The sequence below is a fragment of the Ctenopharyngodon idella genome, chromosome 23 (assembly GCF_019924925.1).
Source record: "Ctenopharyngodon idella isolate HZGC_01 chromosome 23, HZGC01, whole genome shotgun sequence".
NCBI classification, from domain to species: domain Eukaryota; kingdom Metazoa; phylum Chordata; class Actinopteri; order Cypriniformes; family Xenocyprididae; genus Ctenopharyngodon; species Ctenopharyngodon idella.
The window spans coordinates 9,718,882-9,734,846 of NC_067242.1; the positions used below are offsets into that span (position 1 = coordinate 9,718,882).

Here is a 15,965-nt window from a genome sequence, read left to right on the forward strand (position 1 = left end):
CTTGAGTACCTTATTGCTTACATATACACATTAATGTGATTATATTTGCTTAATTTTGAAGTGGACATGTTTTAATATTATATGTTGTGTGGTCGTGTAATTTGTCTCCAGTCATTATGGTAATCTGTGAGATATATATATATATATATATATATATATATATATACATGTATTATTTTACAAAAATTAAATTATATATATATATATATATTATATTTTATTTATATTAATATATATATATATTCATATACATTTATAGAATATGTAGAATATATTCAGATATTTTATATATATATATATATATACATGTATTATTTTACAAAAATTAAATTATATATATATATTATATTTTATTTATATTAATATATATATATATATATATATATTCATATACATTTATAGAATATGTAGAATATATTCAGATATTATATATATATATATATATATATATATATATATATATATATATTACTGTGATTATATTTGCTTAATTTTGAAGTGGACATGTTTTAATAAAATGTTGTGTGGTCGTGTTGTCTCCAGTCATTACGGTAATCTGTAAGCCAACAGTTGCGCTCGGTGTGAGAGTGTGTGCGTGTGTCGTTTTTTAAAGCGGTAAACTGCTGTGCTGAAGGAGAGGACATTTTATTTTCATCAACTCTTATTCAACTCTTATTTTAAATATGGAAACCAGCGTGTAATTTCTTTTGTATTTTATGGAATATTAAAATGAACGAGGCACGCAGAAAACTATCGACACAGACATCAGTTCCTGACAGAAAATAATGTCCATAGACGGTGGCGTATTAAGCATTGAGTCATCTCGCGTGGACGTCCACAAAGCAGCGCGTCAATTCAACGCTATTTTGAGGTGTTTCCTTCGCAACGGCTGCGCAGCCTGTCATTCTGAGACGTATAATGACTATGTCAGTCCCGGAGAGAAACTCTGGATCTGAGGAGAAGGAAGAGGAGAGCGAGGATGAGAGTGAAATCGTGGAGGAGAGTCCGTGTGGACGCTGGCAGAAGCGAAAAGAGCAGGTACCTGCTGCAGACACGCATGTCACTCGTTAGTCGTGTCTCAAAACCTTCCCAGCTGCCTAAATAATCTGCTCGCAATCATAAATGTGCTTGTTTTCAACGTGATGCCCAGAATTGCTTCCAAGGTAGGCAGCTCACTATGATGCTGAAGTAGACAGGGCGCGACGTAGACTGAACATCACTATGATGCCATGCTATCTGAGTTGGCAGCACACAATGATCCCCAAAAATGCTGTCTAGGTAGTAAGCCCATTGTGATACTTACTAGGCAACTCATTTTCACGCCTATCTAGGTAGGCAGTTCGCTTACAGTACTATGATACCCAAAAATGCAGTCTAGGTATTAAAGGTAGGGTAGGCAATTTTTTTTATACACACTTTTTGTTATACTGGTTGAAACTCTCTTGACATCTTGATAGCAATCAATAATAGAAGTGGTCTAAATATTAAGACATGTACATCTTCTGTGGAAGTCTCAGGACCAAAAAATGTTCGTCCAATCATTGCATTCGGTCCGTTCTGTAAGGCGATGCATCGTAGAAATGATTACTTTCAACACTCCTAGTACTTTAACGCCATCTCTCGTGACGCTTTGCAGACTCTTCTCTGGCTGTGCGCGTTCATGTGTTTTGGAGGAGGCGTGACTTTGGAAATGCTCTGAAGGGAGGGTGGGATCTCATGCTTTCAAAGCTAGCATGCTATTGCTAGCCTCTCCGAAATTGCCTACCCTACCTATACGCTAACTATAATGCACAAAAAAGGCTGTCTAGGTAATAAGCTCACTCTTAGGCAGCTCTTTATTATATGCAGGTTGACAAATTACTAGATATATGTTATTATTATGACCAACAAGTACCCAAAAATGCAGCTTACTTATGCAGACTGCTCCCTATGATGACCCAAAATGCTGTCTAGGTAGGCAGCTCACTATGTTGCTCAAAAATGCAGTTTTCTGTGTAGGCAACTTGATGCCCTGGTAAGCTGCTTGTTAAAACGGCGTAGGTAGGCAGATCACTATGTATGCAGCTCACTGTGGTGCCCAGAAATGTTTTGTACTGTAGGTAGGCTGCTCGGTATTTGTTATTCATCTGACATGGATCACAAGATTATTGTATAATTTTAGTGACATGACCATGGTTAGTGATAATTCTTGATTTTTGTCATGGTTTAGTAAGGTTCTAGAAATAAAGAAATATTTAATTGAAATTACATATATTATATGTACTATTTAAATATTATTATTTTTTATTAAATATATATATATATATATATATAATATGAATTAAGATAATATATGTATCTTATATATTACAAAAAGGCCTAATTATAATGTAGATTTTGGTTTAATAAAGTTTTAGAAATGAAGAAATATTTAATTGAAATTTTGTATTAAATGTATATCATTTATTATTAAATGTATATCAGTATAATTTATATTATAATTAATTTAGTTTAACTTATTAAGGTTAAGATTATAATTAAGATTAATGTAATTTAATCTCAATTCATATTTATTTAATTTATGAAGGCCTAATTATATTGTAGGTTATGGTTTAATAATGTTTAAAAAAGAAGGAAAAATGTAATTGAATTTATATTTTCACTATATATATAATGAATATAACTATTCATATATAAAATTCATATTTAATTTATATATTGCATGAAGACTTAAATATAATGTAGTTTAAAATTAAAAGAATAACAAACACAAACAAGCAAATTAAATGTCTCATTAGGGTGTTCAGAATAAATTCAGTCTCTTTGTTTCCTCAGACATTAAATGTTTAGTGCAGATAACATGATAAGAACTTACTGAAGGTTATCACAAGCTTACACACTTTCTCATCATTTATATTGCCGAGTCGAATGCATTAGTTTGAACGCTGCTTTTCCATTCATTGGCAAATGGGTGAGTAAAGTGGTGCTGTGAACCTAAAGTGGTGCTGTGAGTAAAGCTTTATTAAACCAGGCTTCCCTTTAGCATTGTACTGTTGAATAACTACTTTGAAAAAGAATGCATTTTGGTGGAAATGCTAGTCTGGGTTTTACTTCACAGTGGGCTTACAGATGCATCCACTCTTATTACTGTACTTGTTTTAAAGCCTGTTTTTTTTTTTTTTTTTGGCTTTGAAACACAGAAACAGACATTTCCTCTTTCTAAAATAGAACCAGAAAAAACCTCCTGATTCCCTTGGAAAGAGTTCAGCACACTAGATGAACTGTGTTTTGTTCAGTAGCAACAAGGGAAACCAAGGCAAGATGAAATATTGAAAAATGAAACTTGTTTAATTATTAAATGATCAACCGACCATGAATAAGGTGGTCTGCACACACAGAAGTACACATTTTCCATCCTGAAGATATTTGTAAGTTTTTATATCGGTGATCTAAAGAACTTCTGCTGTCTTCCACAATTGTCAAAGTATCAAATTCCTGCACAGATTGACAGTTTTGACCCAGTTCGACTAGTTTGAAGCAAGAGGAGTGTGTCAGCTCAGCTACGTTAGAAATTGACTAACACACTAATGCAGCAACACTTAGATGTTCTGATAACATATTATCCTACTGCTTGAGTGATGCTTTCCCATTACGTTACTTAGAGCAGGAATCAGCCATGACTTGATACTTAGCATGAGGATGTCTGACTCTGTTAGTATTGATAGATCTTTCATGGCATTACAGATGCAACATATATCATATATGATATGAATCAACAGTGTGCACTCTCAAAAAGGTTCTAAAAGGTTTTTGCAGCAATGCCATAGAAGAACCATTTTTGGTTCCCTAAAGAACCTTTCAATAAACAGTTCTTAAAAGAACCATTTTTTATTCTTCTTGTGAAGAACATTTTCCATCATAAAGAATCTTTTGTGGTATGGAAAGGTTCCACCATGGATATTAAAGGTTCTTCACCATTAGGGGCTTTTGAATCTAGGTAGTTGTAGGAACTAGCCACCTGGGCAGAACTAAAATTTCCTTCTATAGGGCCATTTTCCCAGTTTCGTTCGCACTGCAGGTAGGAACTCTGAAGTCGGCGGACGGTGACGTCATTTAAGCGTGGCATTCAACAACATCAACAACTGGAGGATGGAGGACGCCATGATTGGAGCTGTGTTTTTGTTGTGTGTCGTGGGTTTCGTGATAACGGAGATGAAATGTAGACATATAATTTATGCAATTGAAAGAGCAAAAAGAAGGGCTAAGAGACGAAATCTCTTACGACAACTTGCTATGCTACAAATCATCGAACACAACTCTGCGGACAAAGGCGACAGGTAAATGCTATCTATCGCTGTTTTCCATGTTCCTACGGCTTTTTATAAATATGGCATGGTTTGTATGGCATGTGTTCGGCCTATCAACACACGCTTAAGTCACTGGTAGTTTCTATTGTGCTGGGTTCGACCCTACTCTGAAGTAGGAGCTAATTTAGTCCCTCCAAAAGGCGTTCCTATAACTAAAATTGTTCCCAGTTCCTGCTGTGTCAACACGCCAAAAAGCGGGTACTTCCGCCAATAGTTATAGGAACTACGAAAATGTCCTCCGATGCAGAAGCCCCTAGAGGCCAATAAAAACCTTTATTTTTAAGAGTGTAGCAGTACTGTCTCCTTTACAAAGTGTAGAAGAAACTCATTTTATTTATATTACTATATATATAATTATATATTTATGTGCTTACATTTGTTCATTTTTATTGTTTTCTACATTATTTTTAAAATGATTTCTGTGAATGAATCTTTGCAAGGCCACATATTTTTCACTCGTATGAACTTCCTTCTTTTCACTGCATACAACATTTGGACATGACTGTCGGAATTCACACCCTAGTGGCGGTCGTCATGAACTTTCCTTATGATCTTGCGCGACAACTCGGAAATCTTCCCCGTTAAGGTGCATCTCTTGCACTAAACTGTAATACTTGAGCTAGGTAGTTTTGCCCACACTGTCTTGCGATATTATCAATGACCATGCATTTTTTAAAGTTTTTAAATGTATCAAGTGTTTCAGATAAAGTTAAACAAAAAGTATTAATAATTCTCACACCAAGACTAGACATGCGTGACAAGGAGCTCTGTCTTTGCGAGGTTGAGCTGCAGATGATGCTCCTCCATTCAAGCAGAGATGTCTGAAAGGCAAGCAGATATACGAGCTGAAACAGTGGGTCATCAGATTTAAATGAAAGATAGAGCTGTGTATGCATAGCAGTGGTAGGAGAAGCCATGTGCCTTTATGATCGTGCCCAGTGAGGTTTTATAAATGAAGAAAAGAGGACCGAGCACTGAACCTTGAGGCACCCCAGTGATTAGCTGATGGGTGACACACCTCCTCTCCATGAAAGAAACTTTGAAAGATCTGCCAGCCACCAAAGTACAGTACATGTGATAGCCAAGTCAGAGAGGGTGGCCAGAAGGATCTGGTGGTTAACGGTGTCAAAGGCCGCAGAAAGGTCCAGCAGAATAAGAACACATGACTTGGAGTTCGCTCTTGCCAGCCAAAGAGTTTCAGCAACAGTCAGTAAGGTGGTCTCTGTGGAGTGTCTGCTTTTGAAGCCAGACTGGTTGTCATCAATTAGGTTGTTCTGTGAAAGAAAAGCAGAGAGCTGATTGATCACAACTGTTTGAAGCGGTTTAGCCAGAAAAGCAGAAGAGAGACTGGTATGGAATTTTCAACTGCTGTGGTGTTACATGTGGGCCTTTTTTTCTTCAAAGATTATTGGAGTATGTTTTACAAAAAATACTATTTAAGTCTTTCTACTTAAAAGTTTCACATTTAATTTAATGTGAAATTTAACAATTGTGAAAATTGTTTCAAAGTAAATCCTTCACCATTTTTTTTAAGTGCACAGTATATTAATATCTGCCTTTTAGGATATTGTTTTTGTTTAGAGGGCAATGATAAAAAATCCATAGTGAAAGTTTCATTGTCTTGCATTAAAATGGAAATGGAGTTGCACATGCATGTTGTGGGGTCAAGATCAGTCAGACAGGTGCACAAGAGTGGATACTGTCGCCAACACACACCATGAGCTTCAGTCCCTCTGGAGATGTCAGTTGAACAAGCAGCACACTCAACTTCTGTTAATTAAAGGAACAGCCCACTATTTCACATTCCCCACTAATGGTATTGAAGATAGCCATTTAAATGTCTCTCATCAGCTTTACAAGTACTAAATTTAACTCAGGAAGTTACAGCAAAGCACAGTTACAAAAATATCACAGTTTGCAATGCATTAGAAATAATCAGGAAGTAATTGTATTATTGCATGCATTTGACATGTATCCATCAATAGCTGTTTCTACCACTGAGAAATGATTTGAAAATATTTTTTAGAAATTCATTCTGATTGTTTCCGCTCTTCCAAAGATGTGAATAATGCATACAGGACAAACATACATCATACTAAGAATAAATATTTAGTTACAGATAGTTCTGCATTATGAAAAGCAGATTTGTCAGTGTTTTCCTTCACAAATGGCTGTTGAGGACATGTTTGGATTTTTGTGGCCTCAGCAGGAAATTGACACTTGGATTGTTTTCATTGCCTGAGTTCCTCCAGGGGAGAGCAGGAAATGTAACGTCAGAAATACATTTTCAGTTTCTTTATTTATCTGCTGTCCTAATACTAAAGCATATGATCAAATATTGAGTATTGTTTGTTTCGGTAGTACATTTCATGACCTTTATCATTTCCAACTGGTATTTATGGGCAAATTATTGTCTTGTAACCTCATACAAACTCATATATCTGGAAATCTCAGGCCTGAAGGGGGTCTCTTTTTTACAGCTTTGGTTAGGTAATGCATTGGGTAGTAATTAGTGTCTCTTTATAGCTTTTTTTTTTTTTTTATTAAAGTTCTGTTTTGCAAGAACAAATGAATGTTCCTTTCAGAACCACATATGCCTTTAATGACTGTTGGAATGGCTTCATGCCATTATAATTAATGATTCTTGTTTTTTGGCTCCAACATGCATTTTGTTGGGATGCATTTCTTTACCTTTTAAATTCAGCTTTCAAATGTTTTAATGATCTCTTTTTCTTAGAATGTGTTGCTCTGAATTCTACGGAAAATTCCAAGGAAATGTGGCAAGAATTTACTTTGAAGGGTGTCATGTCATGTTTTACATGATCTTTCAGATAATTCTACAGATATTTAAGAAATCAGTAAATCAATTAATAAATTGATAAATAAAATGAATTAATTTATGATCATCGATAAATTGATAAAAGAGTCTACAATTTGATAAGTACTCAATAAGGTATTGAGAGGCTGTGCTGTATCGTGAATAAGTCACGGCTGAAGGGTGTTGTTAGGCACGACGCAAAGCCTCGAGTACCGTATTGCTTTTATAAAACGGTTACCACACAATACAAATATTAAAGCCAAAAATATGTATCAATGCAACTTTCATGAAGTAAAGTTTCACTAAAAGCCTTCCTTCCGCCAGAAAAAATAGTCCCTGACCGTGATCAGCAACAGAAGTTACATTATTACGCCATTAGATGGCGGCAAAGACTGTCTTTATGAGTGTGTCAGTCAGTAGCGACGTCTTTTCTATTGAAAAGACTGAATTGTTGTGAACATGCAACAAGATGCAACTGACAAATGCCTTAACTAGCGCTGTCAGTCACGGGAAAACCCCTTAACTGTTAAAAGGACAAGATAATATATCGGACATTTAAATGTCAATATCAATTGAGAACATACAGTTTACATTGCTAAGAGTGGCTGCAAAGGGTGTTTTGTAGTGATACACAGAACTGTTGGGTGAAGCGGTCATAGTCGTGTTTTATCCTGAATAAAACACAGCTATTAACCAATCAGAATCAAGGACAGGAACTAACCGTTTTATAATCAAAAATAATTAATGGCAACATGTATAAATTGAAAATACAATATTTAATCTAGCAATTAATAACAAAATGACAAAATAGAAAATAGTTTTTTTTTTTTTTTATTATTCAAATTAAAATTTAATTTTCATTTTATCTATTGATTTTTCTATTCAATTTCAATATATACCTGGCATACACATCTGGTTGCAAGTTTTTATTAATTTAATCCTTTGTAATGACCATAAATCTCACAGTTTGATTAGTCATGTTTGATTTGTTGTTTTCCCAATACAGATTGATGGTCTAGTTCAGAAATTTCAACCCTAACCTCTTGTCCAGATAAACACCAAAAAGATAAGCACCAACTGAAAATTAAATTTGACAGTAGATTACAATAAAAGCTTTGTTATAATCCCAATAGTTAACGTGTTAATTCACTCAATGCTTTTAATTTGCTTTGTCTGAAGAGAACAGCCTAAAACTCCCTCGGTTCAATGGTACGAAAGGAGAGTAGGAGGAGTGAATAACAATGACAATCTAATTGCATTTTATTTATTTCTATGTAGTATTTTAATGCTTTAATACTTTAATACTGTTTCAGTATTTACCTAATGCGTGGTTAAAGGAGATTAGTAAATATTTTACCAAATGTGAGTCGGGTTAGTGGCCTGCTGGCTTTGCACACAGACACATCGACCTTTGAGTCTTACATAACGTCTCCAATGAAATCTATTCAGTGTAGTTTGTTTTACACTCTCTCTAGACTGTGATATTGACTATTTTCAGTTTGCTTGCTTGTTTAAAAATAGTTTATGTGTGAAAATAGTACCTTTAATGTCCAGTTTTACATTTATGAAATTTTTAGGTCTAATGTTTGCTATTAATTACAGCTCACACAGTTATATTTCACTCTTGTGCAGTTTTTGATGTACCTGTGCATGTTTTAGGTGCGATCACAGTTCAAATGTACTTTCAACACCTATCCAATCGATAAAACAAATGTATGCCAAGCATGCCTCCGGGTTTGCGAGCACAAAACTATTTCTGCAACTGCTGGCTCCTGGAACAATAGAGCTGTATTTTCTTAATTCAGAACAATTCTTCCATTGTTTCAACCTCTTTTTATCAAGTGGTTGGTCTACAGAGCCTGGTATTACTTGGTAAATTAGCAATAATCTAGCAAAGCCCTAGCAGCCATCCAGACTAACATGTCCTTGCATTGTGGCAGTGAGTCAGCACCTTCTGTAATTTGACTTTCTGTAACAATTTTATTTTATTTTTTTAAATTGGGACATATATCATAAAAAGGAAATGGTGCTCATATGATTCATTTTTTTCTCCTGACTGATGGCAAATTGGTTTCCGATTAGGTTCAAAAATCAAGCCACACATGATCCAGATTTAACCCAGACTAACCTCTTGGGTGCAGGGATGAGCCTAGGGCTGTTTTCTTCTTGAAAGAGCAACAGACATAGATTCGACTGTGGTGTCTGGATGTAGAGGTCAGCATAAGGACACTGTCCCTTATCCAAAAAGCTCTTTCACCTTTTCACATACACACGTACACCAGACGTGACACTGACGGAAAGTGGCCCGCATAACAGAAGCTGCATGTGAGATTACACTGAGCTATTTTTAACCTCATCCATCTGTGGATTTTAAAGCAAAAAATTGCAGGTAAAGTGCTTGTTTGCAACAGCGACAGAAAAGGTTGATGAAGAAACATTCTTGTCCTGATGATACATCGCTGTATGCAATTTGCAATGCACAATCAGACAGTCATTATCGTGAAAATAAACCCAGACAGAATGATTATGACCCCGACGCGAAGCAGAAAAAAACCCCTGAAGGAGCAAGTATCAAGTAATCAAGTATTCTAGAAAGCTGTGTGATGATGTATGTACGGATATATCAAATGAGCGATTCTAACATTTAGACCAAAAGCAGCAGCGTGCGATTGTAATATTTCTTTTATACAAGAGTTAAATAAATGAGAAGTTCATAATGAATAACTTGCATTTTATACACAATAAAGTTAGTAAATTTTTGCGCCACCAACAAAAGTAGTTCCGAAAGAAGCCAAAGCGGAATATACGATTAAAAGATGAGTGAATGATTCAATGACTCACTCATGAGCTGATTCATTACTGAATGAATCAGCGTTTTTGAATGAATGGGTTGAAAAAATAAACAATTATAGTGCATTAAATAACATAATTTTCATACATACTTGTACCTTTTTACAAATGCATTATGAATGCACATCTTTGATGTATCTGTATTTTTTGCTTTACTAAGTTCTTTATCAATCAGTACCAACTACCACAAAAAATGTTAGTGCAGCAAACAGTGAGAATATAGAGACTTAATGCTATTATAACTGAGAATAGATTTGTGTGGGTTCATGTGTTAAAGACGACAGGTGCAATTATAGCTAAAATTATGCTGTTGTATTGATGAACAGCACAATAGGGAACTTTACTCATGCATGCCAACAATTATCTTTATGCTTTTTGTGCATGATGTCTGTTTTAGTAATGGCTGCTTGTCGAAAAAGCAATTTTCTAGTTCTGTTGAACTGTGGTATTATTCTGCTGTACAAATTATGCTTTGTTTAGTGTTTTGCAGGCTTAAGTAGGTAGCTAAATGCATTTATTTTATTGTTTGTTAGGCCTTTAAGCGAATTATAAAGAGTTTTGCCTGTGGACTAGTTTCGTCGAAGTTTCCTTAAATCCTCTATTATGACTGTAACATTCCAACATGCATTAAACCCCACCACAGCCTCGGTAACCTCTTGAACTCTGAGGTGAAACCCTTTTGCAGGCAACATGCCATACAAGACCAAAGGATTGTGGGTAATAATCCATACAAATCAGGGCTCAGACTGGCGGTTAATACTGTACTTCTTTCATGGTGTTTTAGGAAAGGCCATTTGAACCCAGAAAGCCTTTAAGATTCAATAGAAATGACAAAACAACTCTTTTAACTTTAAAACCTGCATTTAATTAGACACACAATAAGACACATAGTATATTTAAAAATCAATTTTAAACAATTTTACTAAGTAATGTGTAGTAAAGTGTTTTGCATATAATAAAAATATTTTATGTAGTTTTTAAAAAGAATTTTTCATATATTAAATTTTTTAATATTTTTATTTTATTTTTTTAATATAATTTTAAATAGAATAACATTTTCAGTATAACCAATACAAATGTCTTTTGAGTTTTATATATATATATATATATATATATGTATATGTGTGTGTGTGTGTGTGTATATAATAAATCAAAACAAGTTATATATATATAAATATTTAAAAAGTGAATATGATATGAAAAATTATTTTTAAAAACTACAAATATGTGTGTGTGTGTGTATATATATATATATATATATATATATATATATATAAATTCAAAAAATTCAAAATTTCAAAATATTAAAATAGTATTACATATATAAAATATCTTCATAATATTTAAAAAAAAATAATAGTCATTTATTTTTTAATATTTAGATATATAATTTTTAAATATATATATATATATAATTTATATTTTGATTTATTATTATTATTATTACTATTATTATTTATGCATTATTTATATTTATTGATTATCAGAACCATTTTTTTTTTTCAGAGATGCAAAAAAAAAGCCTGATCTATTTATTTTTTATATATTTTATTCTTGATCAAAAGATTGGGTGGTTGCAGATTGATTGAAGCACATAGAATGAGAAATGTGAAAAAAGCAGTAAACCAGTATATTTTTCTCCACCTTGATAGACTCAAGTTTACATATCTAGCATTCTCCATAATCATAAATCATAATAACATAATATATCAAGAAAAGATTCCTCTAGGACTTTGGTACTGGTTCCAAAGGATTAAAGCCCCAACTTGGCTATCACCCTCAGAAAGCTACAGGGAAAAGCATGTCTGTATCCTTATTTATTTTTGTGAGGCTGATATATCGCAGTCTTTTGACTAGTGCTTGGGCTAGATTCCCAGCTGATGACTCAGTGGCTCTAGTGAATGCTGCACAGTTCCTCCACAACTATAATCACATTATTAACCACAACAAGTGTATAATGACACTGAGATGGGCATATTTGAAGGGGTCATTTTAGCAAGGTTTGAATGATCACCAGTGTGCTAGAATCCAGATATGAGTCATCCTCTACATATAATAAACCTAATATCTTGAATAAATATAAATATCCTGAATTTATGCGTATGGTCTGTTAAGATACCCAGCGGTTATGCCATGTGCCTGCAATATCCAGTCATATCTCTAGAAACAGCTTGGCTCAGAGTGCCAACCAGAAGGAGGTGTACCGTAAAACATCTAATATACGGGACCGTTTTTGGCCTCAATCAAACAACTCGGATTGCAACATGCATGTAATGTGGTTCTGCCAAGTCTTGACCTTGAATTTAATTTAACCACCCACAGTACATTGGGAAGTACATTGTGCAATTTTTGCATTCTTACTACCATTCAAAAGTTTTGAGTCTGTTTCTTATGCTCACCAAGGCTACTGCAAGGTAAAATATAATGTATTTGAACTTGGCGCTAAAGATTCAGTAGCAATAGCAAAAAGCGCTGGATATATTACCGACAATGTAAAGCTAGAAACCACAGTGTAGTTACTTTATGTGACGTGGCTGACACATGAGAAGAGTGCATTGCAAAAGCGGATGGCTGCGTATTAAAGAGTATCATGTGTTCAGGCTGGAGATGTTCAGCAAGCATGTTAAAAGATTAGCTGTGTCTGTCTGACAGCAGTGAGCTACACAAAGCAGACAAACACACTTAATAGTCATACAAGTGCAGATGGACATACTGTATTTGTCTGCTCACACAGGCAGAGATTATATGTGACATGCATGACTCTGCAAAGACGTATGTGCTCTTCCTCATGATTTGCTCTCTTCGTCTCATCGCTCAGTCATTATCCCTCTCTCAGCATGATCCTCCTCTGTATGTCTCTCTGGCATCATGTCTAATCTCTCTCTCTCTCTCTCTCTCTCTCTCTCTCTATCTCTCTCTCTCTCTGGCTCTGGCTCTAGTCCAAGTCCCAATTCAACATTCTCTCTTTGAAAATCACAAAAGATGCCTTTCAATTCAGTCAGAGAAATTATACTTTCAAATTTTGATTTGAAAAGGGGCTTACAAAAGAAATGGATGTCCAAACAAATAGTGGTCAACAAATATGGGTTTTTAATGATTGATGCTGATTTATATAATGTGATATTTAGCAAATAAGATATACACTAAATTGATGAATTGATGAAAATACATATATGTTTTTGAAATATCACATATATACACATTTTTTAAATAACACACACATATATATATATATATATATATATATATAGCCCTATATATATATATATATATATATATATATATATACTCTTTATAAAATATATGAAATATACTTTATATAAAATACATTTTTAAATGTTTAAAAGCGGAACATGTGCTCTATTAATTGACAAGGCTGTCTGTAAATTCTATAAATGATATTATACATAATGAGTATCTTCTGCCCACGCAGATACTCTTAAGATTAATCAGTCTGATCAATATATCAGCCTATCACTACAATCAGTGAGAGATCAACTGAGAAATCTGTTACATTAGATTAAAAATCACATAAGCACATAATTTCCCCATATTAAACATTTTATTCCAGTACTCATAAAAGGATATTGTGAATTTTTAGGTTACTCTAGAAATGTAATGGTAAATTGGTGGGAAAGGTGGAAATTGTGGATGTTAAAAGTGTTTATTTGTCTCCCCCTGCAGGTGAGTCAGGGGAATGTTCCTGGAGTGGAGAGCGCCTCTCTGGCCATGGACACTGAAGAGGGTGTTGAGGTGGTCTGGAACGAAGTTCTCTTCCATGACAAGAAGGTCTTTAAGACAGTGGAGGTGAGTGCTCAAACGAACCAGTTCTGAATATATTTACACTACCGTTCAAAATTTTGGGGTCGGTAAGATCTGTGTGTTGCATTTGTGTAGGACAAAATGAAGGAGATGTTTGAGAACCTGATGCAGGTGGATCATCCCTAACATCGTCAAATTTCACAAATACTGGTTGGACATTGGGGACAATCATGCTCGGGTAACAAACACACACACTGCTGGTATCACAATGGTTTCATATTGTAGTGGCGGTGTAAAATATTTAGTATCTCTTAATGGTAAAGTGCATTTTTCATCCATTTTGAATAACTTATTTGGAATCAGTCATTATTTTTGCAGTGCAGTGGCACAGAAAATACATACTTCACTTTTATGGATAATAAGGCTAGTATGTAACCTTAAAGACCATATTAAGTAAATGAAATCCATTATTTTTGCCTCAGATCCACTTTTGATAGGTTGTTACGTCATTTGTTGTCAAGAAGGCTTAAAGCATGTACATGCAGTGACAGCAGCAACAAACATGCATATTTTTCTGCTCTGTTGCTTGCGATGAACATGTTCAGATTTGGATTCCATCCACATGAACAATATAATCAATATAATCATTGCTGGAGTCTCACGCTTGATGAAGCTTTTCAAGTTTGCATTGGTAGTATGAAAACTTATAGCGAACGTGCTAGCATAAGCGAATGCTGTCTAAACAGAAAATAGATCTGAGCACATATAACTTGCAGTTCGAGTCTAAAAATTCAGATACAGAACAAAAAATTGAATACTTTTCCTACTCTTTTATGAGTACTGTGACATACTGCTTTTGGCACGTACTTTTTTTCGCCTACTATATAGTAGGGAAGTATGCGATTTCGGATGCAGCCTAAGATGATTTTTTTCTAAAAGAATTGTTCTTATTTTGGTATAAATCTGAAGTGGCCATTATATCGAAATAGCTTTTCTTTTTATATCCCTCACAGGTTGTGTTCATCACAGAGTACATGTCGTCTGGCAGCCTGAAACAGTTCCTTAAAAAGACCAAGAAAAACCACAAGACCATGAATGTCAAGGTCAGGCTTTCATAAGAATTTTTAGTTTGAGACTGATGTCTAAATATATGATGTAAATGATTATTATTGTGTGATGCTGTGATTTTGTGTTCACATGATACATTGCTGTATTCCAGGCCTGGAAACGCTGGTGTACACAGATTCTCTCTGCCCTCAGGTGACACACTTTTTCATTTGTGTTGAAGGTTGTGTAAGTTCAAACATGGAAATTTGTACATTAACAAGCATGCAACTTCTTCCACTCATCAGTTACCTGCACTCCTGTGACCCTCCCATAATTCACGGCAACCTCACATGTGACACCATCTTCATTCAGCACAACGGCCTCATTAAAATTGGATCAGGTATATTTTCCCCTGCACTCTTTTTTTTTTAATTATTTCTGAAATATCCTCATCTTACTCTAATTTTTCACTGAAAAAGTTATTTATTTACATTTATTATATTCAAAAAAATATTATCTTGAAAATATTTACTGAGCACTATTGATAATAAAATCTGTGTAATCATCATCCATTGTCCTCTTTCTAATCTGTTTTTTCCCTCTGTAGTTTGGCACAGACTCTTTGTGAATGGTAAGAGATACTTAAAACATTTCACTTAATATGTACAAACTTACCATGTTACCTACACTGAGAAAAATCTATTAACCCTGAGAAAAGCCCAGTATCATAAAGTATCAATCAGACGACAGAAGGCATGTTGTAGATTGCGTACAACAGGTGTTTGATCATGTTTATAACTTAGAAGCGAATCAAATATGATACAGTAGGCTTAATACTCTGATCATCTGTTCTTACCCAGTGTTCCCAGAAGGGGGCGTCCGTGGTAAAATACTCCAAAACCGAGATGACAAGAGGAACCTGCACTTCTTCAGTCCAGAGTACGGCTGTGAGTGTGACCACATCTTCACTTTGTTTTCTACTGGATGTTTGTGTAGACTAGACATACAGGTCTTTTTCGGTTTATATATTTTATATTTCCCTCTCTGTTCTTAGCATGTGAAGATGACTACACCATTGACATCTTTTCCTTTGGGATTTGCGCTTTGGAGGTGAGATACCAACAAAGCATGACTTGGCAGTG

General features: G+C 34.5%; 1 protein-coding gene across 1 annotated transcript in view; it reads left to right on the forward strand.

Annotated features, from left to right (window-relative positions):
- Positions 1–566: 566 nt before the first annotated feature.
- nrbp2b (nuclear receptor binding protein 2b) overlaps positions 567–15,965 on the forward strand; it is a 34,071-nt gene continuing 18,672 nt past the window's right edge. The window contains 10 exon segments of the mRNA XM_051881780.1: positions 567–1,038; positions 13,699–13,821; positions 13,912–13,956; positions 13,958–14,014; positions 14,790–14,879; positions 14,996–15,036; positions 15,129–15,223; positions 15,431–15,454; positions 15,684–15,770; positions 15,878–15,933. Of these exon segments, the coding sequence (XP_051737740.1) occupies positions 919–1,038; positions 13,699–13,821; positions 13,912–13,956; positions 13,958–14,014; positions 14,790–14,879; positions 14,996–15,036; positions 15,129–15,223; positions 15,431–15,454; positions 15,684–15,770; positions 15,878–15,933 (738 nt within the window). The 5' untranslated portion in view covers positions 567–918.